Source organism: Ochotona curzoniae, unplaced genomic scaffold (genome assembly GCF_017591425.1).
Source record: "Ochotona curzoniae isolate NIBS_2020 unplaced genomic scaffold, NIBS_Ocur_1.0 contig_4838, whole genome shotgun sequence".
Classification (NCBI taxonomy): Eukaryota; Metazoa; Chordata; class Mammalia; order Lagomorpha; family Ochotonidae; genus Ochotona; species Ochotona curzoniae.
The window spans coordinates 527,137-553,930 of record NW_024466399.1 but is presented as its reverse complement, the minus strand read 5'-3'; the positions used below and the strand labels follow the sequence as shown (position 1 = coordinate 553,930).

The 26,794-nt window shown below is 46.9% G+C and overlaps 1 protein-coding gene and 1 long non-coding RNA gene across 3 annotated transcripts in view; both read left to right on the top strand.

Moving 5' to 3' along the window:
- The first annotated feature begins 1,784 nt into the window (after nucleotides 1–1,784).
- Nucleotides 1,785–9,676, top strand: LOC121161730. Of its 2 annotated transcripts, none has more exons than XR_005884713.1 (3): nucleotides 1,785–2,721; nucleotides 7,326–7,439; nucleotides 9,486–9,676. It is a non-coding gene; the product is annotated as an uncharacterized LOC121161730 (long non-coding RNA). The 2 variants fall into 2 exon arrangements; XR_005884712.1 differs by lacking the exon at nucleotides 1,785–2,721 and adding an exon at nucleotides 3,344–3,384.
- A 654-nt stretch (nucleotides 9,677–10,330) lies between these two features.
- ZMYM5 (zinc finger MYM-type containing 5) overlaps nucleotides 10,331–26,794 on the top strand; it is a 31,450-nt gene continuing 14,986 nt past the window's right edge. Inside the window, exons 1-5 of the mRNA XM_040988341.1 lie at nucleotides 10,331–10,744; nucleotides 10,895–11,078; nucleotides 20,880–21,162; nucleotides 21,660–21,825; nucleotides 23,520–23,732. Of these exons, the coding sequence (XP_040844275.1) occupies nucleotides 10,331–10,744; nucleotides 10,895–11,078; nucleotides 20,880–21,162; nucleotides 21,660–21,825; nucleotides 23,520–23,732 (1,260 nt within the window). The remainder of the gene's footprint in view (nucleotides 10,745–10,894; nucleotides 11,079–20,879; nucleotides 21,163–21,659; nucleotides 21,826–23,519; nucleotides 23,733–26,794) is intronic.

Genomic DNA, 26,794 nt, shown 5'->3' with positions numbered 1-26,794 from the left:
AACAAATGTCAAATTCTTACTCTTGGAATGGTAACAGATGTGGCTTCAGAAAACCCACGACATACGGCCTCAAGGCCTAACATTTAGTGTCTTTGACAAACTACATTTTCCTGTAGGAGGATTTTAAAACTTCAGCGTGCCTCTGGCTCTGTACTCATACTCGCTTAACGTGAAGTCTCACTCTAATTCACTGTTGTCAGGAAGACACTGCTACTACTTATTTTCAAATAATAACTAAGGATTTTAAAAAACGTGGGCGACTGGTAATTTCCATGAAATAACGATGGTACTATATAACATAAACAAGCCATTCATCAATACAGGACACATTTATCTTCGATGGCTTACGCCTAGTTTTTATTGAATAAACATGTGATTTTGTGATCTCTCAAAGTAGTAAAAAGAGCAACCTTCTTTTTAATGTCATCTTAGGTGAATTTCTAAGTCATGTGACCGACCTCAAAGTTTATCCACTTAGCAGGCCAACATCCCCACTTGCAATGCCACGAATAACCGCCAGGCAGTGACCAAAGACGCGTCACTGGCACCTTTACGCGGAGTCTTGGAAGTCTCCCTCACCAAGGTGCACCGCACAGACAAGAAAAGGCAAGGACCCGGAGCCTGGGTCCTCTCCCCTCGGGACACTGGCTCAGCGCAGGGGCCTGGGTGGCCGACCCGATGGATGGAGCGAGGGCAGCAGGGAAGGCTCCATCCACCGTTGAGGGCCAGCATTTACGTCCAGGGAGGCCGGGCAGAGAGAGGACCTCGGCGCTAAGGGCACCCCGGGCACGTCCCGGTCCCCTGAGCGGCGGGAGCCCCGCTCCTGGCAAGTCAGCTCCGTCCATTTTGGTTGACGGAGGCGGGGAGGTTGGGATCTGGCCTGCGTCACTTGGCCCGCTCAGCAGGGCGGTCCCTTGGCCCAACGATATAAGAATCTAGCGCGGGACGATTGGGACCAAGTTTTTCTGCCTCCCGGAAGCTAGGATGTCAAAGGGGCCTGAGTTTGCACAGCAGTTGGGACAAAATGGAGGACGTCTTCTCCCGCTGCGGCCATGTCGGGAGGGCGATGGGGGCCTGTCCTCTAGGGGGGAGAGGTGGAGGAGGAGGTGTCCCCACGGCCCTCGGAACGGTCAGAAGAGCCCTTAACCCGCGGCCAGGGGCTTCAGGGGACGGAACAGGGAGCATCCTGAGGAATCTTCTGGCAGTTTGTGGGAGCCGCGTTTGTGGCCCGGCCGTTCCAAGTCTGGACAAGTGCCACTGCCGGCCGTGTCAGCCCCTCAGTCTGTCCCGGGGCACCCCGACCCTCAGAAGCCGAGCCTCGGACCACAGACGCCGGGCTGCCGACCCTGGCGGCCCCCGTGAGCGGCTGTGAGGGCGGCCGGCCGACGCGGACCGGAGGCGCAGGGCCGGGCGGGCGGCCCGGGCCGACGGACAGACTTTCGGACCCCGTAGGGGAGGAAGGGGGCGGGGCGCGGTCCTGAAAGACGGCCGCTTCAGCCAATGACGGTGCCCGGCCCGCCTCGGCCCGCCTTCCCGGTTCCCCAATGAACGCGTGAGCGGCGTCGCCTCCGGTGCAGTCTCGAGGCTAACCCCGGCAGTTGTGCGAGTTGGCGAAGGCGGCGCCGGACCGCAGCCGGGACCGGGTAAGGTTTCCGTTCCTCGCCGGGAACCTCCTCGGGACGCGGGCTGAGTCCTCTCCCCGGCTGCGGGCTGCGTCCTCTCCCCGGCTGCGGGCTGCGTCCTCGCCCCGGCTTCGGGCGTTGCGCTCCGGCCGCGAGGGCTTCGGGCGTTGCGCTCCGGCCGCGAGCTGCGTCCTCTCCCCGGCTGCGGGCTGCGTCCTCGCCCCGGCTGCGGGCGTTGCGCTCCGGCCGCGAGCTGCGTCCTCTCCCCGGCCTCGGGCGTTGCGCTCCGGCCGCGAGCTGCGTCCTCTCCCCGGCCTCGGGCGTTGCGCTCCGGCCGCGAGCGGCGGGGTTCGCCCGGCGGCCACCGGCCGTTGAGTCTGGCCTGCGGCGGTGGAGGTGGGGACGCCGGCCGGGGGTCGCCCTTCTCGGGGCTGCGCGCCCAGGCCGGCGGGACGGCGAGGACTGCTCTCTCTCTCTGTGGTCCGTCCTGTCCCCCTCGGGTTTCTTCCTCCGCGTTGCATTTCTCAACTTATTTGAGCGAGTTTCTAATGGCGGACTTGGAGAACTTCGCTGGTTTGTTGGGGAGAGAGGGCCCATGACCACTGCTGGGGCAGATACGTGGCCGGCGGTGTTGGGAGCCTTCCTCATCATTGACTTTGGGTCCAGAGGACAGAGAGGGTGCTGATCCGGCGAATTTAGCAAGAAATCCGCATCCTGGCTGGCATCGAAGCTACTCTGCCCTTCTCCCCGCCTCCCCAGGCTGGCTCACACACCCACTTCCATCCAGTGGTTGGAAGAAACAGATTCCGCGTTCTCTCCTCGTTGCACTACCTGTAGTTTTTTGGGCTTTTGAACATTGTGTCTCCTCGGCCTTGACGTTGGAGGATAGAACCGCTCTTAAGAAACTCCCTAACCTGTTACCCTTTTGCCTCCTCCCTCTGGCGGTGAGGAGTTGCTGCTGAGTCCGGTTGGTTGTAACTTAATCGTCTTCCACTAGAACCGGGATTCTCCTCCACCGATCTGGTGAAACTTGAGCAGAGATAAGAAAGCTTCTTCCTCGTGAGTCTCCCCGCTTGCTCTGCTTCTCCCTTTATTACACGTACTGCGACAGCGGGGGAGCGGGGATGTGGCTGCGGGATTAAATCATAGGAATTCGTGGGAAGTCGGTGGGAACAGGTGTTGGCAAAACTTAACCTGAGCTCCATTTCAAGTGCTTTGTATATAACGTTTTTTTTTTCCAGTGCAAAAAAAAAAATTGCTAGATAACACATTGTTTCAAGGTTGAGTAAGAGCAGACTTTTTTTTTTTTTTTTTACTTTTAACGTGATTGCCTTACTTTTGGGGAAAACTTTTTTATGTACCTTTCTAACCAGCCTTACTAGTTTGTCATTCCTGATGGTAAGATTGACACCTATTCTATTTGTAGTGACAGCTGATACTGCCACTGTTAGTAATTTTTTATTCCTCCTGAAGTGTCATCTATGTGTTCATTTTTATACAATACAAATGCGAATTTTTTAAAAGATCGATTTCTTTTTACTGCAAAGTCAGATTTACAGCGAGGAAGATCTTCCGTCCAATGATTCATCCCCGAAGTGACTGCAGTGGTCAGAGCTGAGCCGATCCGAAGCCAGGAGTCAGGAACCTCTGCCAGATCTCCCATGGGTGCAGGTCCCAAGACTTTGGACTATCCTCGACTGCTTTCCCAGGCCACAAGCAAGGAACTGAACCGGTACCCTTGTGGGATCTCAGTGGGTTCAAGGTGAGGAGTTTTAGCTGCTAGGCCACAGCGCTGGGCTCTAAATGCTAATTTTTGTCGGTTACTTAGTTAAAGATTTTCACAGTAGTCTTTAAATCTGTAATATGTATTTAGCAGAATTACAGAGAGATTTCCTGTCTGGTTCACTTACCAGTTGGGAGCGTCTAGGAGCTTCCTGCAGTCTCGCATTGTGAGCACAGAGACCCATACACTTGGGCCCTGTTCCACTGCTTTTCTTTTTTTTTTTCTAAATGAGTTTTTTAAGTGTTTGTTTATTATTTTTTAAAGACTTATTTATTTATTGAAAAGTCAGATCTACAGAGAGGAGAAGAGACAGAGAGGAAGATCTTCGGGCCAATGATTCACTCCCCAAGTGAGCGCAACGGCCGATGCTATGCCGATCCGAAGCCGGGAGCCTCTTCCAGTTCTCCCACACGGGTGCAGGGTCCCAAGTTTGGGCCGTCCTCGACTGCTTTCCCAGGCCACAGGCAGGGAGCTGGATGGGAAGCGGGGCTGCCGGGATTAGAACCGGCGCCCATATGGGATCCTGGTGTGTTCAAGGCGAGGACTTTAGCTGCTAGGCCACCATGCCACCAGGCCCTGTTCCACTGCTTTTCGCAGGCCGTTAGCAGGGAGCTGGATGAGGAGTGGAGCAGCTGGGGAAGAACCTCAGTGTTCTCTGCTTTTGTGATTTCTGCCTTATTTGCTTGGCTGGGGGCTGTGTGAACTCCAGGCCTGACAGTCTGTGTGACACCCGACAGGGCACCTGGCAGGTCACACAGGCAGAGCACTCCTCAGGAAGGAGGCCCCTGGTGTTAGATAAGACCCACTGCCCTACAGCCATCAGTTTGTACGTTTTGAAAGCTGCTTGCTTCTAACCCACCAATAGAAGCCTGCCAACTTGGTCTTTTTGAAAGTTAACAGTTAAACTGACCAATCATGACTGTATAATTGTGTGGAATTGGCCTGAAATGTATAAAACTCTGAGCTGTTGAACCTCAGGCCCTCCTTTTTTTCCCCCTGGACCTTCTGCCCCTTCTGCTGCAGTTTTTCTTGCTTTGGCCACCTTGGTGGCTGCAGTGGCTGCTACGGCTCCCCCGTCCTGCTGGGCTGGGAGCCTAGGTTAGTTTTAAATAAACTTCCTTTATGCATTTGCATTGACTTCAGACTCCTGATGATTTTCTGGGGACCGCCAACTCCCAGCACAGCACTGGAACAGGAGCGCCTTTGGAATTCTGTAGGATATTGGGTTTTGCTCCTTTGATAGAACAGTTTTCCATCGCTCATCAAAAGGAACCTTGTGGGCCCTGTGCGGTAGCTTAGTTGCTAAAGTCCTCGCCTTGCACACCCCAGAATTCCATAGGGGCACTTTTCAATTCCCAGCAGCTCCACTATTCATCCAGCTCCATGCCTGGGGCCCCGGGAAAGCAGAGGACAGCCCAAAGCCTTTGAGGCCCTGCACCCGTGTGGGAAACCCGGAAGAGGTTCCTGGCTCCTGGCTTCTGATTGGCTCAGCTCCACCTGTCCCACCTATTTGAGGGAGGGAACCAGTGGACAGAAGATCTTTTTCTCTGTCTCTCCTTCTTTCTGTATATCTGCCTTTTGAATAAAAAATAAGTATTTGTTTAACAAGCCTTGTGATTCTCTCCCGTGCTAGAATTCCTGCCTTCCCACTGTCTGCCAATTTACTTGCTGTTTTTCTTCTACTTCCTACCCAGCATGCCTCGTTAGTTAAGCTTAGGACAGGGTCTCAATTGTAGATGAAGGAGCTGAGTGTGTGAGGACAGGAGGCTTATCAGGAGCTGAGAACACCTAGTGCAACGGTTTATCCTGGAACAACCTAGTCCCAATTGTTTCCCTCCATCCTAGGTTAGGAAGGGGGCCTCCCCAACCCCAAGGCCATCCCCCCATCTCCCTTCCTTCAGGTTGGCTCAGTGGCTCTTCCCTTTGGGCCCTCTTCAAGTTTAATTAACATAGGAAAACTAGCCCTGGAGACTCCAAGTTCCACCCAAGACAGTGATTAACAAAAGCTTGCATATCCTGGCCTTTGTAATAAGTGCTATGCTGCACTGGTTTTTTGGGATATGAAAGTGTGTGGCATCCTAAAAGCCTTGATGATGGCCACTGTGTAGTTTAATAAAATAATTTCTCCATTAAATCTTCTCATTGTCTAATCGATCAGCGCTGACAGTAGATTTCTATGTCTAGCTTTTAGGAGTGGATATTGTATCATGTGAGCAATTTTTAAAAAGATTTATTTATGTTTGTTACCAAATCACATATACAGAGAGGAGGAGAGACAGAGAGGAAGATCTTCCATCCGATGATTCACTCCCCAAGTGAGAGCTATGGTCAGTGCTGCTACGATTCAAAGCCAGGATCTTCCTCCAAGTCTCTCACATGGGTGCAGGGTCCCAAGGCTTTGGGCCGTACTCAACTGCTTTCCCAGGCCACAAGCAGGGAGCTGGATGGGAAGTGGAGCTGCCAGGATTAGAACCGGCGCCCATATGGGATCCCCGCACATTGAAGGCGAGGACTTTAGTCACTAGGCCACCGCGCCGGGCCCCGTGAGCAATTTTTGTAGGATATCTGAAGTGGTGATAGTTCGTGTTCACTGGTAGAAATTGAATGACAGGGTGTGTGTTTCCTCAGCCGTATGATGTGCCTGCACAGGAAGTGACAGCTAGTGCAGGCTAAAGACGGACAGGCCAGAATTTCCCTCGGCTGTTACTCCTTACAAAAGGCATCTCCTTACTATTATGGAAAATATTCTCTGTACTTTATAAATGAGTAATATCTTCCCAAGATAAGAATATGAACATTAAAGAAGAGTCTAGGTCGTCTGGCCCAGTAGTTAAGACACTTCGTTTGCAGTCGTGGCGTCCTGCCTCTGGCTGCTGAGGGCAGCTGCTTGTGGCCCTTGGGTGACGGCACTTGTGGCTCTAGTGATGCGTTCATGCCAGTCATAGGGAAGACCTGGGTGACCCCCGGCTCCTGGCCTGCTGCCTGGGCCTTAGGACAACCAGCAGGGGAAATATGTGGTCACCCTTTCTTTGTGCCTCTCACTTTTTTTAATTTGGAAGTCAGAGTTAGAAGGATAGAAAGAGAAATATAGAGACATTGTCCATTTTCTGGTTTGTTCCCCAAATGGCTACAACTTTTGGGCCCAGACAAGCCAGAGCCAGGAGCTTCATGTGGGTCTCCTATGTGGGTGCGGGTGCCCAGCACTGGGACCATGTTCTGCCTTCCCGGTCCCTGTAGGCAGCTGAGTCACTGCATCAGAAATGGAAAAGCACATACAAAACCAGTGCCTGTGTCAGATACCTGCATGGCTGATAACTGCTCACTTCCTGGTGCCACAGGATCAGCTGACGCTAACATTTAAAAATACATGTAATGGGCCCGGCGCAGTGACCTAGCGGCTGAAGTCCTCACCTTGCACGCCCGGGATTCCATGTGGGCACCGGTTCTAATCCCGGCGGCCCCACTTCCCATCCAGCTCCCTGCCTGTGGCCTGGGAAAGCAGTTGAGGACGGCCCAAAGCTTTGGGACCCTGCACCCGCGTGGGAGACCCAGAAGAGGCTATGGGTTCCTGGCTTCGGATTGGCTCAGCTCCAGCTGTTGCAGCCACTTTGGGAGTGAAGCAAAGGATAGAAGATCTTTGGCTCTCCTTCCCTTTGTAAATCTTCTGATACACACCCTGATAACGGCTCAGGTGTTTGGGGCCTGCTGCCCACTGGGGAGACCTGAGGACTCCTGACTCTTGTTTTCAGCCTGGCCTGGTGCTGGCCATCTGGGGAATAAGCCAGCAGCCAGATCTCTTTGTGTCTTTCCCTCTCTGTCACTCTTTCAAAATGAGAACAAATCTATAAAAAAAAGCTATTAATGTGCGATTAGAAAACAGGAAGCGTGAGTAAGCATTTTACCTTTGTGCTCTGCTCTAGGGAGATGCTTGGTTCACTCGACTGGAAACTCAAGGCTTGGTCCCTTTAGGCCTCCTCTTTCTGATTCTCAGTTCCAGAGGCTGACGCCCAAGAAGGAAGATCCTCAGCCTTGAAGTAAGTTTCTGCATGGCAAGGGATGCATGTAGTATGCATTCTGTTGGTGCCTGGGGAACCCAGGCCAATAGTCATGTCTGGATTAATGACAGAGACACACTGAGAGATGTGTCATTAGGCAGTCGGTTGTGCTAGCAGCACGGGGTGCAGTTAAACAAGCTTAGTTGCCGTAGCCTGTTAATGGAATTGAGAGAGAATGCACGTGAACATGAGGTGCTTGTCCACAGCTGGCCTCACAGGGCGTTCTGTTACTCAGTGCTTGTTTTTTCTAGAAGGTGAAGACGGACACCAAAATTACCACAAAAAGTGTCTGTCAGAGCCAATCCAATCTGACGCTAGGAGCCAGGAGCCTGGAGCTCTGTCCGGGTCTCCCACACGGGTCAGGGTCCCAAGGCTTTGGGCGGTCCTCCACTGCTTTCCCAGGCCACAAGCAGGGAGCTGGATGGGGAGTAGAGCAGCTGGAACTGGAATTGGATTCAGTGTCACATCTCAGCAGTACAGTGAGCCGTACTTTAAGGTGGTCCTTGGATTCTTTGTGTATGTGTGTATGACTTTATAAATTTTTATTTTTATTGCAAAAGCAGAATTAGAGCGAGGAAAAGCAGAGATCTTGCATCTGCTGGTTAATTGCCCTGATGTCCCCCACAGCTGGAGTTGAGCCACTCTGAAGCCAGGAGCCAGGAACTTCTCCCATATGAATGCAGGAGCCCCAGCTCTTAAGCTCCCTCTGCTGCCTTCTCAGGCCATTAGCAGGAAGTTAGATTGCAAGTGGAGCAGCTGGGACTCGTGGACGCAGGCCATGAAGAGGCTTAACTTGCTAAGCCGCAGCGCTGGCCCCACATTCTTTTTTTCTTAATGAAATCGCCTTTGTTGAATGTTGGTTTTATTATTTTAGTTTATGCTGTTCTGAGTAGGGGTGAACTAATTGAATTTATTTTCCACATTAATTGCATAAAATATAGTAACTAAAAATATCCTGCAGTTTGATCTTACGAGTTTGAATGAAGTAACCGTGGACACTTGAGCATGTTTCCTCTGAATCTTGAAGACTTAGGCTGGTGCTGTGGCATTGTGGTGTAAGTCTCCACCTGTAACGCTGGCTTTCAAGTAAAATTAATCTATAAGAAATCTTGAAGACTTTTTTAAAAATGGTTATTTGAAAGGCAGATTCACAGAAAGATTTCCATCTACTGGTTCACTCCCCAAATGGCTGCAGCAGCTGGAATTGAACAGATCTGAAGCTAGGAGCCAGGAGCTTTTTCCGGGTCTCCTGTGGGGCTCCCAAGTTCCAAGAACCTGGCCCATGCTCTGCTGCCTTCCCAGGCCGAAGCCAGGGACCTGTGGAACGGCTAGGTCCTGAATCAGCATCTACAGGGGATGCCTGCGCTTGCACGTGGTCGATTAGTCAATCATTGTGCCAGGCCCTCAAAAATGTTTTTATCTCTACATTTTTATTTCCTTTTTAAAAATTAGAGAAAGATCTCCAATCTGCTGGTTCACTCCCATGTGACCACAACAGCTAGCACTGTGCACCAGGACCCCAGAATGCCACCTGGTTTCTTCCATACGGTGGCAGGATTCCAAATATTTGAGCCATCATCTCTTGTCAGCCAGTGTGCGTTAATAAGAAGCTGGATCACAAGTGGAGAGACTCGACTCGAATGGCGGCTGAAACTCCTGGCCCTGACCCGCCTAGAGGTTCTTCTCCTACAATGTTAATTTTCCTACGAACTCTAGTGATCTTGGCATCTGCTTCTGAGTGTTGTGTTCTGAGTCACGTCTGGCACAGTGACTGGGATGCTGCTTGGGATGCGTGGGCCTGGAGTGCCTGGCTTGCATCCTGCTCTTCCTTGGATTCCAGCTTTGCTGATGCAGACCTGGGAGGTGGAGGCACCAGCTCAGGTGGGAGCTGCAGTGTGTGCCTGGGTCCCCAGCGCCTGGTGCATCTCCAGCTGTGGTGGGCATTTGCGCAGTGAACCCACAGTTGCTAATTGCTTTCTTTCTGTGTCTTTCAATTAAATGCTAATTAACTGTTTGCATTTTTAGGTTTCTTAAATACTGTGTCTGGTGGATCCTCTCAAACATTATATATTAATGTATGGTAAGTACATAAAAATATTGCATTGGGAAGAGTGATGGTGAATTGAGGACCTCGGTAACAGCATTGTGGGCAGCCAATTAAGCCAGCACTTGGGGTTCCTGCCTCACTGAGGCTTATCTGAGGCTTAGGCTTCACTTTCCTCACCTATCAGGTTGGAGTAAATTAAAGCATTAAAGCAAATGCTATAAATCGAATAGGCTTTTTTTTTTTTAAGTACTATTAGAGATCACATAAAGAGTTTTCATTAATCTTCAAAGAAATTTTAAAAATGAGGAGTATCAGTGTTTTCTCTAAAAGTTAAGTAATAGATTACATTCAAATTTTTTTTTTTATAAATCTTTTTTAAAGATTTATTTTTATTATTATTTTTTCATTGGAAAGGTGGATATACAGAGAGGAGAGACAGAGAGGAAGATCTTCCGTCCGATGATTCACTCCCCAAGTGAGCGCAACGGCCGATACTATGCCGATCCGAAGCCAGGAGCCTCTTCCGGGTCTCCCACACGGGTGCAGGGTCCCAGAGCTTTGGGCCGTCCTCGACTGCTTTCCTGGGCCACAGGCAGGGAGCTGGATGGGAAGCGGGGCTGCCGGGATTAGAACCGGCGCCCATATGGGATCCCGGGCGTGCAAGGCGAGGACCTTTAACCACTTGCGCTACCGCGCCGGGCCCTACATTCAAATTTTTAAAGTTTATTTATATCTTTGTAGTAAAATACCAAAAACTGTATACTAGAATATTTTTTTGTTTTCCTGCCTCTCACAGACTGCTGCTGTGCTGGGAAGCACGGCCATGGCATCCGGTCTCCTGGACGCAGGAAGTGCATTTGGTGGCTCGGCTAATTCTTTAGTTAGCAGATGCTCGTCAGTGGAAGACAACGATGATGATGTTGTGTTTGTTGAATCTGTACAACCTCCCTCCATTTCTGCTGCAGCAGTAGCTGATGAAAGAGACTGTATATTTACATCATCAAAAAATGAACATCCGCAAGACAATTATTCCATAAACGTTCCTTCCTCAAGAAATTTTGCCTCTGTAAAGAGAAATATTTGTGAGACAATTGTCATTGAGGATGAAGAGGACTTACTAGAAACACCTGAAGGGAAAGAGAAACAGTCTTGCAGTTTTACTGAATGGGATATATCTGGAGCTAAAAACAGAACCCAAGATTCGGATTCCTCCACTTCCAGACTTTCAAGAAGTAAGGTAAATGCAGGAATGGGTGATAGTGCTGGCCCTACTGAAGCGACTCTGTTCCATCTGACCTAATGTTACTGCCTTAGAAACAGGTGTGTGGTCTGTGAATGCTGGGCGAGATATAAACTTAATGATTACCCGTATGTCACATCACTGCAGAACACCAACTTGGGCGATGTCTCTGACGGACTGCAGTCAAGTCATTTCGGTGTTAACATACAAACATACACCCCGACTTTAACTTCACAGACCAAGACTGGAGTAGGATCTTTTAATCCTGCTAGGATGCATGTGGCAGGAGATGTGTTTCAGAATGGGGAGTCTGCCTCTCACCACAATCCTGGTAAGCAGTAAGTGAAACCATTTCCCTTTTGTCTCAAGAAAATATGAGTATTTTCTGGACTCATCACTTTTATGTATATGTGAGATATTTAATAGCCCTTGCTATTCCTATTAAGAGAGAATATTTTATTTAATAAAACCTTGTCTGCATAGTCTCCAAAAGTGGGGGAATTTATTTTGCCCAGTGATTTGCATCTAGCGTTTTTTTCATTGGAAACTCCCAGAGCTATTCTCAGTAGCCTTGTTTACGCTAATGTTAACATTATAAGATTAAAGAATAACCCTTGAGTTAAAATAATAAATGTGAAAATCATTGAATTTTATTTCATACATAAATATGTAGCTTGATATTTTCAAATTTTCTTCTTCTATAAAGAAGTTACAGAGGGTAAGGGAGAGAGAGACGGAATTTCCCATGTGCTGACTCACTGCCCAAATGGCCATCCAGGATGCTGCTGCTGCAAGTGGAGGATTAGCCTACTATGCCACTTCACTGCCTCTAACTTTTGCTTTCTAAAGATTTACTTTTGGATTGTTTACCTGATTTTGGTTGTAAGACAGCAACTTAATGCTTGATTTTAAAATTGAAAATTCTTGCCTTAAAATCACAGAACTCTATTTTAAAACTGTCTGTAGATACTTTTGTTCTGGTAAATTATAACAAGTAAAATATTAGTAGTTGCCTCTTACAGCTTTCTCGACTTCGGTGTGATTTTGAGGTGGCTTTTGTTGTTATTACACCATTACATGGATAGGTCTTTAAACTCATGCTTGGGATTCCACCTCTTCTATCGGAGTGCGTGTGATTGACTTGAGTCTCAACTTCTGACTCGGCTCCCTACTGCTGTGCCTGCGAGGCGACAGGAACAGCCCAGGGACTTGGACCCCTGCTACCCACTTTGAAACATCAAGTCAAGTTTAGGGATCCTGGTATTACCATGATGGAAGATAAAAGATATTTATCTCTCCCTCTTCTTTTTTTAAAGATTTATTTATCTTTATTACAAAGTTAGATGTACATAGAGGAGGAGAGACAGAGAGGAAAAAGATCTTCCATCCGTTGACTCACTCCCCAAGTGGCTGCAACAGCCAATGCTGTGCCAACCCAAAGCCAGGAGCCTGGAGCCTCCGCTAGGTCTCCCGCGCAGGTGCTGGATCCCAAAGCTCTGGGCCATCCTCAACTGCTTTCCCAGGCCACAAGCAAGGAGCTGGATGGGAAGTGGGGCTTCCGGGATTAGAACCAGTGCCCACATGGAATTTCACCTTGATCCAGATGAAGCCATTAGACTACTGCACCAGGCCCTATCTCTCTCTCTCCTAAAAGCGTGATCATGCTAAAGCTTAAATGAAATGATGATTAAAAAAAAAAGTTATTTATTTGTATTAGAAAGTAAGATAGACAGAGAGGAGGGGAGACAGAGGAGAATGATCTTGTGTCCACTGGTTCACGCCCCAAGCGGCCACAATGACCAAAACTGAGCCTATCCAAAGCCGCCTATGCCAGGGGCTTCTTCCAGGGGCTCCCAGGCAGGTGCAGGGTCCCAAGACTTTGGATATCTTTCACTGCTCTCCCAGGCAGCAAGCAGAGAGCTGGATCAGAAGTGGAGCAGCCAGGACATGGTTTGCCACCCATATCTGATCCCGGTGCTTTTAAGGCAAGGATTAACCAATTAAACCATTGAACTGAGGCCTCTTTGTTTTTGTTTTAAGATTTATTTTTATTGGAAAGGCAGATTTATGGAGAAACAGAGAGAAAAATATCTTCCATCAGTTGGTTCACTTCCCAGATGGCCATAATGGCCAGAGCTAGGCTGGTCAGGGGCCAAGTGCCTGTTCTGAGACTCCCGCACAGGTGCAGGGTGCCAAGGCCTTGGACGCCCTTTCACTGCTTTCCCAGGCTGCAAGCAGGGACTGGATTGGAAGTGAAGCAGTCAGGACACATATGGGATGCTCAGGACGGTGGAATGTTAGCCTGTTGAGCCATGCCGCCCCCCACTTCTGAGATTTTATTAAAAATATAATTTTAGAACTTTTTTTAATATTCAGTTTGGTGTACATTTGTTTTATTTAATCCAAATACTGGTATTTTGCGGGCCCAGCGACGTGGCTTAGAGGCTGAAGTCCTCACCTTGAATCCACCGGGATCACATATGGATGCCGGTTCTAATCCCAGCAGCTCCACTTCCCATCCAGCTCCCTTCTTGTGGCCTGGGAAAGCAGTCAAGGACGGTCCAAGGCCTTGGGACCCTGCACCCATGTGGGAGACCCGGAAAAGGTTTCTGGCTCTTGGCTTCAGATCGGCGCAGCACTGGCTGTTGTGCTCACTTGGGGAGTGAATCATCGGATGGAAGATCTTCCTCTCTGTCTCTCCTCCTCTCTGTATATCTGACTTTGTAATAAAAAGGAATAAATCTTTATTAAAAATAACAAATATTGGTATTTTGCATTATTTTAAAAGCGTAAGATTTGAATGAGGTGCCCATTCCTTCTCCTTTTTTTTTTTTTTTAAAGATTTATTTTTATTATTTTTTTATTGGAAAGGCGGATATACAGAGAGGAGAGACAGAGAGGAAGATCTTCCGTCCGATGATTCACTCCCCAAGTGAGCGCAACGGGCCGATGCTATGCCGATCCAAAGCCAGGAGCCTCTTCCGGGTCTCCCGTGTGGGTGCAGGGTCCCAAAGCTTTGGGCCGTCCTCGACTGCTTTCCCAGGCCACAAGCAGGGAGCTGGAAGGGAAGCGGGGCTGCCGGGATTAGAACCGGCGCCCATATGGGATCCCGGGCGTGCAAGGCGAGGACCTTTAACCACTTGTGCCACCGCGCCGGGCCCTCCTTCTCCTTTTTTTTAAAAAGCATTCCCATGGTTTTTCATTTTTAGAAACTCTATACAGTAAATATCTGACTTTTTTGTTATTTCCAGAAAGTATTACTCAGTGATTGTATTCTCAAGTTTCCCTGTAAAAAATCCACAGATTATTTGTTTGTTTACATCCACAGATGATAACTATATTAGCAAATCTGGGGAAGGTTGTATTTGTCAGTTCAGCTGTTGCCTGGGACCCAGGTTCCACCTGGGGTGTGGAGGACTGAGGCCCCCTGCCGTCCTGCTTCCTGCCCCACACAGGGAAACCCTGCAGGACTTCCTGGCTCCTGGCTTCAGGCTGCCCCTGTGTTGGCTACTAAGGGTCTTTTAGGAGGACTCTCCTCTCTTTCTGTTCTTCTGCCTTTCCAATAAATAAAAATGAAGAAATACTTATAAAAATTAAGCTTTAATGAATGTTCAAAGCATGTATGTTATAGGAATTATCCATTGTGATGACATGAATGACATATTTACTGAAAAATAGCTTATTTTAAGATTTATTCATTTTTATTACAAAGTCAGATATACTCCCCAAGTGGCTGCAATGGCTGGTGCTGTGTCGATCCGGAGCCAGGAGCCAGAAGCCAGGAACTTCCTTCTGGGTCTAACATGCAGGTGCAGGGTCCCAAAGCATTGGGCCATCCTCCACTGCTTTCCCAGGCCACAAGGAGGGAGCTGGATGGGAAGTGGAGCTGCCAGGATTAGAACCAGCATCCATATGGGATCCCGGTGTGTTCAAGGCGAGGACTTTGGCTGCTAGGTCACACTGCTGGGCCCAGGTGGTGAATAATCTTGAACTGAAAAATTAAGGCATAGTAGGTGAAAAATTACCAGTTTCTGTACAGTTTTTGCATGACTTACACACTTGCCAAAAATTATAAAATCTGGCCTTACATAGATCTATCATTGGAGAAGGTAGCACTATTTTACTATTCTGTTTAAGCAGTTATGCATACACTTTTGAGTAGCAACAAAATTACACAATATTTAAGATGTTTTAGAAAGTGCAGTGTTAAGCATGCAGTTGCAGAAACTTTTGTAGTTTATTGAAAACCCACTTGAATGGATTTCTTACTTTTGTATGCTTCAGTAACATGGAACACTGACTATTTGGCAAACACTAGCTCGCTTAGTTCTTCAGACCTTCCAAATGTCCGTAGTTGTTGGCAGAAGTTCTGCTTTCTGTGCGTGCGCTCTCGGTGCCAGCCACAGGCGTTGGGGCGTGAGCCAGCAGAGCAGCTCTGCGTGCGCCTCCCGCCTCTCCAATAAATACATGAGGCTCAGAACATGCTCCTTTTAACCATTTCCTGAATGTGAGTTACTTGTTGCTTGTTTCGAAGTGCTGTTCTTATGTGCTTGCATAAGCATGAATTTCATGAGCTCTTTAAAGCGTTTTTATATTCTACAAAATATTTATACATTTTTAAGATCATCCCTGTTTATGGGTTACTTTGTATATTTATAAAAAATACGTAGCATATGATGAAACAAATTCCTGGCTGGAATTAAGACTGACAGCCGTGCTTATATTTCTCTTACACTCTACTTGCAAGGCCTTTGTCAATAATCCAGAATGAACACAGATTTTGATCTACAGATGCCCTGAATAGCCAAGGCCGGATAACGTGAAACCAGAAGGCAGGGGTTCAGTCCGGCTGTCCCCTGCGGGTTGCAGGATTGTAGTCACTGAATCATCACTGCTGCTTCTTCCCAGGGACTTCATTAGGGAGTCAGCTGGAAATGTGTGTCAGCCCATTGACTGGGATGAGGGACTTCCGTGTCTTTACCGCCAGGTTAAACACCTGCTCCATGAGCAGATGCTTTTCCATATGAAAATTTGGTGTCAATAGGAATGAAACTTTAAGCAATATTCTGTTCTAGGTACTACTCTGCCAGTTTCGCTCAGATTATGGATAAAGTACTGTTACCACAAGTATTTGAAAAACAGTTTTGAGGCCTGGCACCATAATCTAGTGATTAAATCCTGGCCTTGCACGCCCAGGATCCCACCTGGGCACTGTTCGTGTCCTGGCTGCTCCACTTCCTGTCCAGCTCCCTGCTGTGGCCTGGAAAGCAGTTGAGGCCCAAAGCCTTGGGACTCTGCATCTGTTTGGGAGACCTGGAAGAAGCTCCTGGCTTTGGATTGGCTCAGCTCTGGCCATTGTAGCCACTTGGGGAGTGAACCATCAGACGGAAGATCTTCCTCTCTGTCTCTCCTCCTCTCTGTATTTCTGCCTCTCCAATAAAAATAAACCTTTAAACAAAAAACAATCTATACATTTTAATTGTAGATGGCACAACTGATGAAAGCATGAGTGAATAGAAGATTTATTACAGAAGATTATATGGACTGGATGATATAAAGCCAATAGGCTGATAGATACAAAAGAGTGTATAGGATGGGGCCCAGCACGGTGGCACAGTGGTTAAGGTCCTCGCCTTGCACACCCGGGATCCCATATGGGCGCCGGTTCTAATCCCGGCAGCCCCGCTTCCCATCCAGCTCCCTGCTTGTGGCCTGGGAAAGCAGTGGAGGACGGCCCGAGGCTTTGGGACCCTGCACCCGCGTGGGAGACCTGGAGGAAGTTCCTGGCTCCGGATCGACACAGCACCGGCCATTGCGCTCACTTGGGCAGTGAATCATATTTGTGGACCTAGGTTTGATAGCAGCTCTGGGTCCCAGCCACCTTTGGCCAACGCAGACCCTGGCAGCCGCAGTCACAGTGCGTGTAACGGCAGTCCTGCTACTCACATGGAACACTTGGAGTGGTTTTTATTTTTAAAAACTCTTTGTTTTTTTCAAGATTTATTTATTTTTATTGGAGAGTCAGTTCTGCAAAGATAAGGAAAGATAGAAAGATCTTCCATCCACTGGCTCACTCCCCAACTGGCCACACTGGCGGGAGCTTCTCGGTCTCCCACACTGTCACAGGGTCCCAAGGCTTTGGGCCGTCCTCGACTGCTCTCCCAGGCCACAAGCCGGGAGCTGCATGGGAAGTGGAGCTGCCAGGACATGAACCGACACCCAAATGGGATTCTGGCACATGCAGGAAAAGGACTTTGGCCACTAGGCTACCATGCCAGGCTCTCCAAACTCCTGGTTTAAGCTAATTTTCTACATGAACTATTGCAGGCATTTGAGTTATGAACCAATAGATATCACTTTATTATCTCGTAAAAAAATGTAGCCTATATATATATAAATCCCAATCAGAACAAACTAAAGATCATTACAGAAATCATGGAAATTTGAAGCAGTCCAAATGTCTGTGAATGATAAAATGAAGTACTCAACAGCAGTGAAAAAGGGTAGTATCCGTACACTTTGGGTAGAGCCTGCGGACAGCGTGGAGTTGAGGAAGCGTACAGAAGGACTCCACATCTGTGAGGTTGGAAGTGAGACAAAACGGAACAGACCTCTTGCAAGAGGTTCAGCTTCCACTGGCAGTGTTGGCATCCCATAGAGGGTGCCAAGTTCTCATCCACTCTGCTTCCAGTCTAGTTTCCTGCTCGTGTTTCTAGAAAAAGCAGATGATCGCCTGAGTGACTGAATAATAACAGGTTCTAATAATAGTTCTAGTAATAATAATAGTTCTAAGGTGGATCTTGGAAATTTTTTTTTTCTTGAATCTATTTGAAAGTCGGAGATAGAAAGTTCACACCCAGTACCAACCGGGTTGAACCTAGATAAATCTGGGAACCCGACACTCAGTGCAGGTGTCCCACGTGGTGGCAGAGATCAAAGAACTGAGACATTTCCTCTTGCCTCCTAGATTTTTCCTGCGTTAGCACGATGCTGATTCAGACAACCCAGACACTTCCGGGTAGGAACTGGCATCGTAATCCTCGTATCAAACACCTTTTCTGAGGTGTGTGTGTCTCCTCTCTTTAAATCTGACTCTCCAATAATAGTAAATAAACGTTATAATTTTAACCCAGAAGAAGCTCCTGGCTTGGGATTGGCTCAGCTCCAACCATTGCTGCCACTTCCTCTATGTCTTTCCTCTAAATCTTAAAAAAAAAAAAAAAAAAAAGATATTTAATGTGGAAACATTAATAGCCTCATAAAAATTTTTGGCAACTTTAAAATTAGTAAAAATGCTCTCAGTGAAAAGAGGAAATATCTGCTTTATTGTGTTTGGACCAAAGCTAACATGAAAAAATATATAGATTTCTATAATTATACATTATACGTATATTAAACATTCCATCTTTTTAAGTGTGAATAGGTCCATGAAGCTGTGAAATGCTTTTAGATCTTCTGTATTAAAAGCAATGGCAGGGTCCCAGCGGTGTGGCCTAGCAGCTAAAGTCCTTACCTTGAACGCGCCGGGATCCCATATGGGCACAGGTTCTAATCCCGGCATCTCCACTTCCCATCCAGCTCCCTGCTTGTGGCCTGGGAAAGCAGTCGAGGATGGCCCAAGGCCTTGGTACCCTGCACCCACATGGGAGTCCTGGAGGAGGTTCCTGGATCCTGGCTTTGGATTAGCATAGCATTGACCATTGCAGCCACTTGGGGAGTGAATCATCAGACAGAAGATCTTCCTCTCTGTCTCCCCTCTCTGTATATCCGCCTTTCCAATAAATAAATAATAAAAATAAATCTTAAAAAAAATAGCAATGGTAGATTTTATATACATTTGCTGTTTTCTGCTATTTATTAAATACAGTTTTGTACAATGATACAAAGAAAGTTTAATCATAGAATATAACTTTCTATTTACTTGTGGATGAATGTATGCTTTTTGTTTTCTTTGGGGGTAGTTATTTTAGTTGAAAAGGAAGATTTATACAGAGAAGGAGAGACAGAAAGAAACCTTTTATCCCCTGGTTCACTCCCCAAGTAGCCACAATAGTCAGAACTGAGCCAATCTGAAGCCAGGAGCCAGGAGCTTCTTCTGAACCCCCACGTGGGTGCAAGGTCCCAAGATTTGGTCATTCCACTGTGTTTCAGTGCCACAAGCAAGGAGCTGGATGGGAAGTAGAGTAGCTGGGACAAAAACTGGTGTCCATATGGGATCCCAGTGTGTGCAAGGCCAGGATTTAGCCACTGAGCCATCACACCAGGTCACTTTTTATTTTCTTTCAAATAATTTTGTATTCTTCTGGAATAGTTCCAAAGAAGGAAGAAAGGGATATTTTTGTTTGATTGGTTTGTGTATGAGTGTGTGTGTGTAAGATTTATTGTTATCGAATGTCAGATCAGATTATGGAGAGAAGGAGAATCAGAAAGAAAGTTCTTTCATCCACTGGCTCACCCCCCAAATGGCTGCAATGTCCACAGTTAAGCTGATCTGAAGGTACGAGCCAGGACTTTCTTCTGGTCACCCCGCAGGTGCAAGGTGCCAATGCTTTGGCATCCTCTGCTGCCTATCCATGCCACAAGCAGGAAGCAGGATGGGAAGTGCATCAGCCAGGGCTCAGTGGGATCCTGGCATTTACAAAGTGAGCATTCAGCCATTGAGGTGTTGCACTGGACCCAGAGACACGCATTTATTAAACACTCTTTCTGAATACTTGCTGAGAAAATCAATTTACTTAAATGTACTTGAGCATGTTCCTGAATGCATTCAGGAGAATTAAAAAAGTATTTTTTTTGTCATTTGTTTCTATTTTGCCTATAAATAAAATAATCTGAAGTAGGACAAAGAAGGTTAGACGTAGTAGCTGGTAATTCAGTAATAAATATAATTAAATGTTTTAGTGCAGATGGTATGTTACCAGGTCTTTGGGTTACTGACAGAACAAGGCGTCTTGGTAAAGATAAAAGCTATTGGGGAAAGAAGACAAAATAATTCTGTACCTTAGGCCTTGTTTCTGAAGGTTCCTCCATCCTGAGACTTGGTTAGAAGTATACGCAGGATTCCTACATGATCGCCTATGCACTGTGCATGCTACTGCTCATTCCATTTTGAAGCTAACGCTATAGCAATGTATGAGGATTGTACTTTTAAATCGGTGTCTGTAATGTTATATTTTCATTGACTGGGGTTGGTTGTAGAACAATTTAAAGCGTAAATGTCTAAAGTTTCTAGAAGGGAAGTATACTAATGTCTATGGCCTTTTTTAAAGTTTTTTTTCTTAAGATTTATGAATTTTTTATTGGAAAGTTAGATTTACAGAGAGGAGGACAGGTGGAGAGAAAGATCTGTCCAAGTTCACTCTCCAAGTGGTGCACTGAGCTGATCTGTAGCTGGAAGCCAGGAGCTTCTTCCAGGTCTCCAATATGGGCTCAGGGTCCCAAGGCTTTGGGCCGTCCTCCACTGCTCTCCCAGGTCACAAACAGGCAGCTGGATGGGTAGCAGGTCCGCTGGGACACAAACAGATACGCATATGGGATCCAGACGTGTGCAAGGGGAGGATTTAGCCACTACACTGCCGTGCTGTGGCCCTCTGCAATCATTTTGAGACACAAACCACAAGTCGAAAAAAATGGTGAACTAAGGCGTTGGATGCCCGTTCAAGTCCTGGGTACTCCACTTTGGATCGCACTCCTTGCCAGTGGCATGGGATAAGCATCCACTTATAATTGTCCAAGCTTCTGGACCCCCAGCACCTTTGTCGCAGTGTCAGGATCAGGCTGGGGTAGTGACCATTCAGGCAGTACAATAGCAGATCAAGGATCTCTCTCTCACCCTACCTTCCTAAAGAAACGAATGTAGTATATTTGTGGTGTCTGGGACTCGGAGACACATGTGGAGTTTGGCGTTGCACCGTTTCCGAAGCTGCCGTCTTGTTGTTGGTTTAGTGGGGTGTTGAGTCGTTTAAGATACACCTGGGGTTGGGATTGTTCCTCCAGGCTGTCTGACCTTAACCATGCTGAAGATAGCCAAGTGCCTTGTTGGTCTCTTAACTCTTAAATGAAAAGTGAAGCTATTTTTCTGTTATATTTTTGAGTTGCTCCATGACTTTTTCTTGTGTGTTTCATTTTTAAGATTCATGGATCTCCCAATCAGCCTCATTTCCATGTAATCAGAAACAGCCAGGGGTGGATTCTTTATCACCAGTGGCCTTACTTGCTAAACAGAATTTCCTGCCGTCAGCCCAACAACTTAATGCACCAGCTAAAATTATTTGTGCAAACTGCAAAATTGCTTTGCAGAAGGGACAGACAGCTTACCAGCGAAAAGGATCAGCTCACCTCTTTTGTTCTACCACCTGCCTTTCATCCTTCTCTCACAAACCGTGTCGAAAGTCACGAAAAGTTATGTGTAAAAAGTAAGCAGTACATTTCATCATTTCTGCACGTGGTCAAGTGTGAGCAGCATAAATCAGTGTTCTTAACTGTAACTGGGAGCTGGAAAAGTTCATGGGTAGAATTGCTAACAGATATGTCTTGAAGTATTTGAGCTTAAGTTATCAGAATAGGATCTGTTGCCTCCCCGGTACCTCGTTGTGGCGCGGAAGCAGACCACTGGTGTGGGAGCCAGTAGCCCCTTCTGCGACACTGCTCTGACTCCCCCACAACCTTTCCTATCGTGTGTCTTAGCTACCAGCATTTTAAGAAATATAGCAGAGTCCTTTTACTTCTGAATTTAGTCCTTACATATTAAGTAGGAATTTGTGGCAATGAAGCCAGAAGTAGATTTTGCTTCATTCAAACTGTAGTTGGTTACTATGATTAAATATTAAGGCAGTGAAAAAATGTAGATCATTGTTCTCATACTGACTTAAAATTCAGTTACTCAAGACACTGTATACGACTTATGTTTCAGAAATGGACCTACGACGAACGCTGCTATTGTTATTCCCGTGGAATCAAGCCAATGCTTTGGAGAATTTTCTGGTCCGTCCTCTTTGTCTCCCTACGAAGATGGCCAAGATCCCAGAAAAGGAGTTTTTAATAAGTCGAGATGTACAATCTGTAGCAAATTAACAGAGGTCTGGATTCGCGTCTATGTTATTACTGTGTACACTAATGCATAATTTTAAGTTCAAATATCTAAGTCTACATAATACAAGGGTCCAGGATCGTTTTAAATTTTGGCTTTGAAAGGAATGCTCAAATATGGTAGTAGGGCTTTTCTTTTAAGATTGGTTTGTTTATTTGAAAGTACAGTTACAAAGAGAGAGACAGAGCTTCCATCAACTGCTTCACTCCCTGAATGGCCACAGTGGCCAGAGCTGCGCCAACCCAAAGCCAGTAACCTGGAGTATCTTCCAGGTCTCCCACATGGATTTAGGAGCCCAAGCACTTGGGCCATCTGCTACTGTTGCTTTCCCAGGCACACTAGCAGGGAGCTGGGTCAGAAGTGGAGCAACCAGGACTTGAAACTCTGGTGCCCTCATGGGATGTCAGCTTTAGCTACTCTGCCACAGTGTTGGCAGTAGTTCTAAGGTATATTTAGTTCTTAATAGTAATGCTAAATTAACATGTGATTTCAGGCAGGACATAAGAAACAACAGATCCTGAAGAGAGTGAATATATGCTGTTGGCTTAATTTGGTGATATTGTAATCTTTGCAGCTGCTACTAGAGGGAGAAACAGGAATACAGACAGTCCTTCCTTTCCACAGTCCTTGTTACCTAGATTTTATATTGGTTACCCCCAGAGTCTTACAAGTCAACTTCATGATTTTATCTTAGTTATCACATTGAAGAGCTCTTTTATTGTGGATACGCACATACCATTCTGGGTAATATTGACTTCTTTGGAATCTCACCAATCTTCAAGGGCATTACATTTTGTCTTATTTAATTTTAAGTGATTTGAAAGAGAGGCTTGTGGCCCGGCGGCGTGACCTAGCGGCTAAAGTCCTCACCTTGAACGCACCGGGATCCCATATGGGTGCCGGTTCTAATCCCAGCAGCTCCACTTCCCATCCAGCTCCCTGCCCTGCTTGTGGCCTGGGAAAGCAGTCGAGGACGGCCCAAAGCCTTGGGACTCTGCACCCACACGGGAGACCTGGAGGAAGAGGTTCCTGGCACCTGGCTTCAGATCGGCATAGCATCGGCCGTTGTGCTCACTTGGGCAGTGAATCATCGGACGGAAGATCTTCCTCCCTCTCTGTCTCTCCTCTCTGTATATCTGCCTTTCCAATAAAAATAAATAAATCTTGAAAGAAAGAGAGAGAAAGAGAGGCTTACCAGAAGAGGGAACAAGGAAAAAGTGATCTTCCATACACTGGTTCACTTCCCAAATACATGACTGCTCTGTCCAGGGCTGGGCCAGGCTGAAGCCAGAGCCTGAATTTCCAGGCAGGCCTTCTGCCTGAATAGCAGGGGGTCAGCCATTGGCCCATTTGCTGCTTTCCCAGGAGCGTTACCAGGGGGCTGGATGAGGAGTCAAACAGCCAACAGTTGACTTGCTCTCCTAGGAGACGCTGATGTCACAGCTGGCAGCTAAGCCCATTGGTCCACTGTATCAGCTCCAGAGAATGGACTGCGAGGCTACAAATTTCCGCTTCATCTCTTTTAAGCAGTTCATAACAGAACTTCCAGTTCATTTCTTCTGTTCTTAAATGTGTTTTCTCCATTGAGATGCTATTGGGAAACCTGGTTTCTTGTACAGAGCAGTGACTGACTGCTTTACTCGTCTGGTTCATTTCGTTAGTAAGTTCTGATTTTTATTCTAGATTCGCCATGAAGTCAGCGTTAATAATATAACGCATAAGCTGTGCAGCAACGACTGCTTTGATAAGTACAGACTGGCCAATGGTCTCCTGATGAACTGCTGTGAGCAGTGTGGAGAGTATTTGCCCAGGAAAGCTTCAGGAACCAGCATCCTAACTATCCGAGATCAGCAGAAAAAATTTTGCTGCCAAAGTTGTGTTAACGAATACCAGCAGGTAATTCTTTTTTATTACCTTGAATTGACTGAGCACACAATAGCCTTACCCTGTAGACTTGCCACAATGTCTTGGGACCTTGTTCAGCTAGTTCCGTTTTGTCATTCTGTCGTTTAGCCGGCTTGTCTGTTGCTGTAAATAATTTTTGTTGTGAATGTTGACTCTTTGCCCAAGTTAGGAATTTTTCTTTACCCTTTTGCACTCCCACTAGCAACCTGATAGTTCTGATTTTGGTGTCGTGCTGCCATGATGCTCATTGTGGTTCTAGTCAATGTCCCTGGTAACTAATGTTTCGTCATTCAAAAAATTTACATTTTCAAATTGTTGGCCCACTTCTAAAAACTACAGTTTAATACTTAGTTGCAGAAATTCTCGTTATGTTCTGGATATATATCTTTTGTAAATAAATGTCTTTAGAAAGTTTTTTCTCAGAATTCCTTTTCTCAATGTTTTTGAAAATGCAACATTTTTTATTTTGAAAATTGTGTTTCATTGCTTGCTTCTTTTAAAATTTGTTGGAGAACCAGAACTTTGATCTGTCGGTTCACTCCTCAGATGCTTCCCACAGGTGAGACTAGGAGAAAAGCTGGCAGGAACCTAGGTCTCTCGGGGGGCTTTAAGGAACCCACTCATTACGGGCTAAGAGAGCTAACTTGGGAATCTGACCCAAGACTCCACTGTACTACAGCGGTGTCTTAGCTACTAGGCTAAGCATCTGCACCTGTTTGGTTCTTTTCAAATGTTAGGTTCAGAGGCATAATGATGAGAAGAGAGCTTGCGTTGGCTAGTGCATACCTCAGATGCCTGCAGCAGTAAACAGCCAGGGCGGAGCCAGGAGAAACCAGGATCCTGGACCTGCATCGGGTATGGAAAGAATCCGTCATGTGCCCAGGCATGCCAGCAGAAGGCTGAGGGATGCTGCAGAGGCTTGATCCCAACCACTGTAGTGGGCCATGCTGGCATCCCAATTGGTTTTTTGTTTTTTTGGTTTTTTTTTTTAAGATTGATTTATTTTTGGAAAGGCAGATATACAGAGAGGAGGAGACGGAGAGGAAGATCTTCCGTCCGATGGTTCACTGACCAAGTGACCGCAACAGCTGGAGCTGAGCCAATCCAAAGCTAGGAGCTAGGAGCTCTTTTGGGTCTCCCACACAGGTGCAGGGTCCCATGGCTTTAGGCCGTCCTCACTGCTTTCCCAGGCCACAAGCAGGGAGCTTGTGGGGCAAGGGAAGCAGGGAAGTGGGGCAGCTGGGAAAAGAATTAGCAGCCATATGGGATGACGGCGCGTGCAAGGTGAGGACTTTAACTGCTACGCTGTCGTGCCGGGCCCCCAATTGGTTCTTAACCCCCTGCATCCATAACACCTACTATAAGGCTCATGTTCTCTTTTTCTTTTTTCTTTTTTTCTTTTGTTTTTATTGGAAAGGCAGATATGCAGAGAGACAGAGACAAAGATCTGCCATCCACTGGTTCACTCTCCAAGTCACTGCAACAGCTGGAGCTGAGCCAATCCGAAGCTAGAAACCAGGAGCTTCTTCTGGGTCTCCCACGCAGGTACAGGGTCACAAGACTTTGGTCATCCTCTGTTGTGGAGCTGGTTTGGAAATGGAGCAACCGGGGCATGAACCAGCACCCACATGAGATCCCATCAGAAGTGGAATTGTGGAGTAGTCCAGACTCACCAGGCACTGATGAAGCGGGCTCATAGCCCAGGCAGTAGTTTAATCTGGGTCACAGCACTGGCCCCATTGTCACAGATTATCAAATCATCTACCAATTGTGATGAATAAAGTGTTAATGAATACCTGAATTAGGAGATTTCTCCATTTTTTTATGTGTGTCTCTGCCTAGCCAGACACACAAATTGCAGAGATTGTTACAGAAATTTCATCTTGGGCCCCACGTGGTAGCCTAGCAAGTCCTCACCTTGAACGTGCTGGGATGCTATATAGGCCCTGATTCTAATCCTGGTGTCCCCCGCTTCCCATCTGGCTCCCTGCTTGTCGCCTGGGAAAGCAGTGGAGGATGGCCCAAAGCCTTGGGACCCTGCACCAGCTCCGGAGGCCCAGAAGAAGCTCCAGGCTCCTGGCTTCAGATTGACTCAGTTCCAACCACAGCGGCTACCTGGGGAGTGCATCAGTGGACAGAAGATTTTCCTCTCTGTCTCTTCTCCTCTCTATATATCTCACTTTCCAATAAAAATAAATTAATTACGGCCCGGCACGGTGGCGCAAGTGGTTAAGGTCCTCGCCTTGCACGCCCGGGATCCCATATGGGCGCCGGTTCTAATCCCAGCAGCTCCACTTCCCATCCAGCTCCCTGCCTGTGGCCCGGGAAAGCAGTCGAGGACGGCCCAAAGCTTTGGGACCCTGCACCTGCGTGGGAGACCCGGAAGAGGCTCCTGGCTTCAGATCGGCATGGCATCGACCGTTGCGCTCACTTGGGGAGTGAATCATTGGACGGAAGATCTTCCTCTCTGTCTCTCCTCTCTGTATATCCGCCTTTCTAATGAAAAAATAATAAAAAATAAATCTTTTTAAAAAAAAAAAAACATAAATAAATTAATTAAAAAAAAATTTCATCTTTGCTGTTAAATGTCAAAGATTTTTTTTTTAGCTTTGTTTATTTAAAGGGAGGAGTAACAAATTCAGTTATTCCATCGTCTGGTTTAGTACCCACAACAGCCAGTGCTGAGCCGGACTGAAACCAAATTTTGGAATTCAGTTCCTGACTTTGACGCAGGTGGAAGGGCCCAGGTACTTGGGCCATTGTTTCCTGTCTTCCCTTACACAGAGCACAGAAATAGGAAGGATTGAGTCATTCAGATTTAATTAACATCTCTGCAATTCAGCACAAACTTAAAATACCTTCATCACTACAAAAATAAATTCCGTACTATTGATAATTACTCCCCATTTCTTCCCTCCAGTCCTCACTACAGAAAGTCGTAGGCAGCTGTTGATCCGCCTCTGCGAATTTGCCCAGTCTGAGTAGTTTCATAACTAGAACCGTATGATATGTGGCACTTTGTAAATGCATGTATCACCGTTTACAAGCTTTCA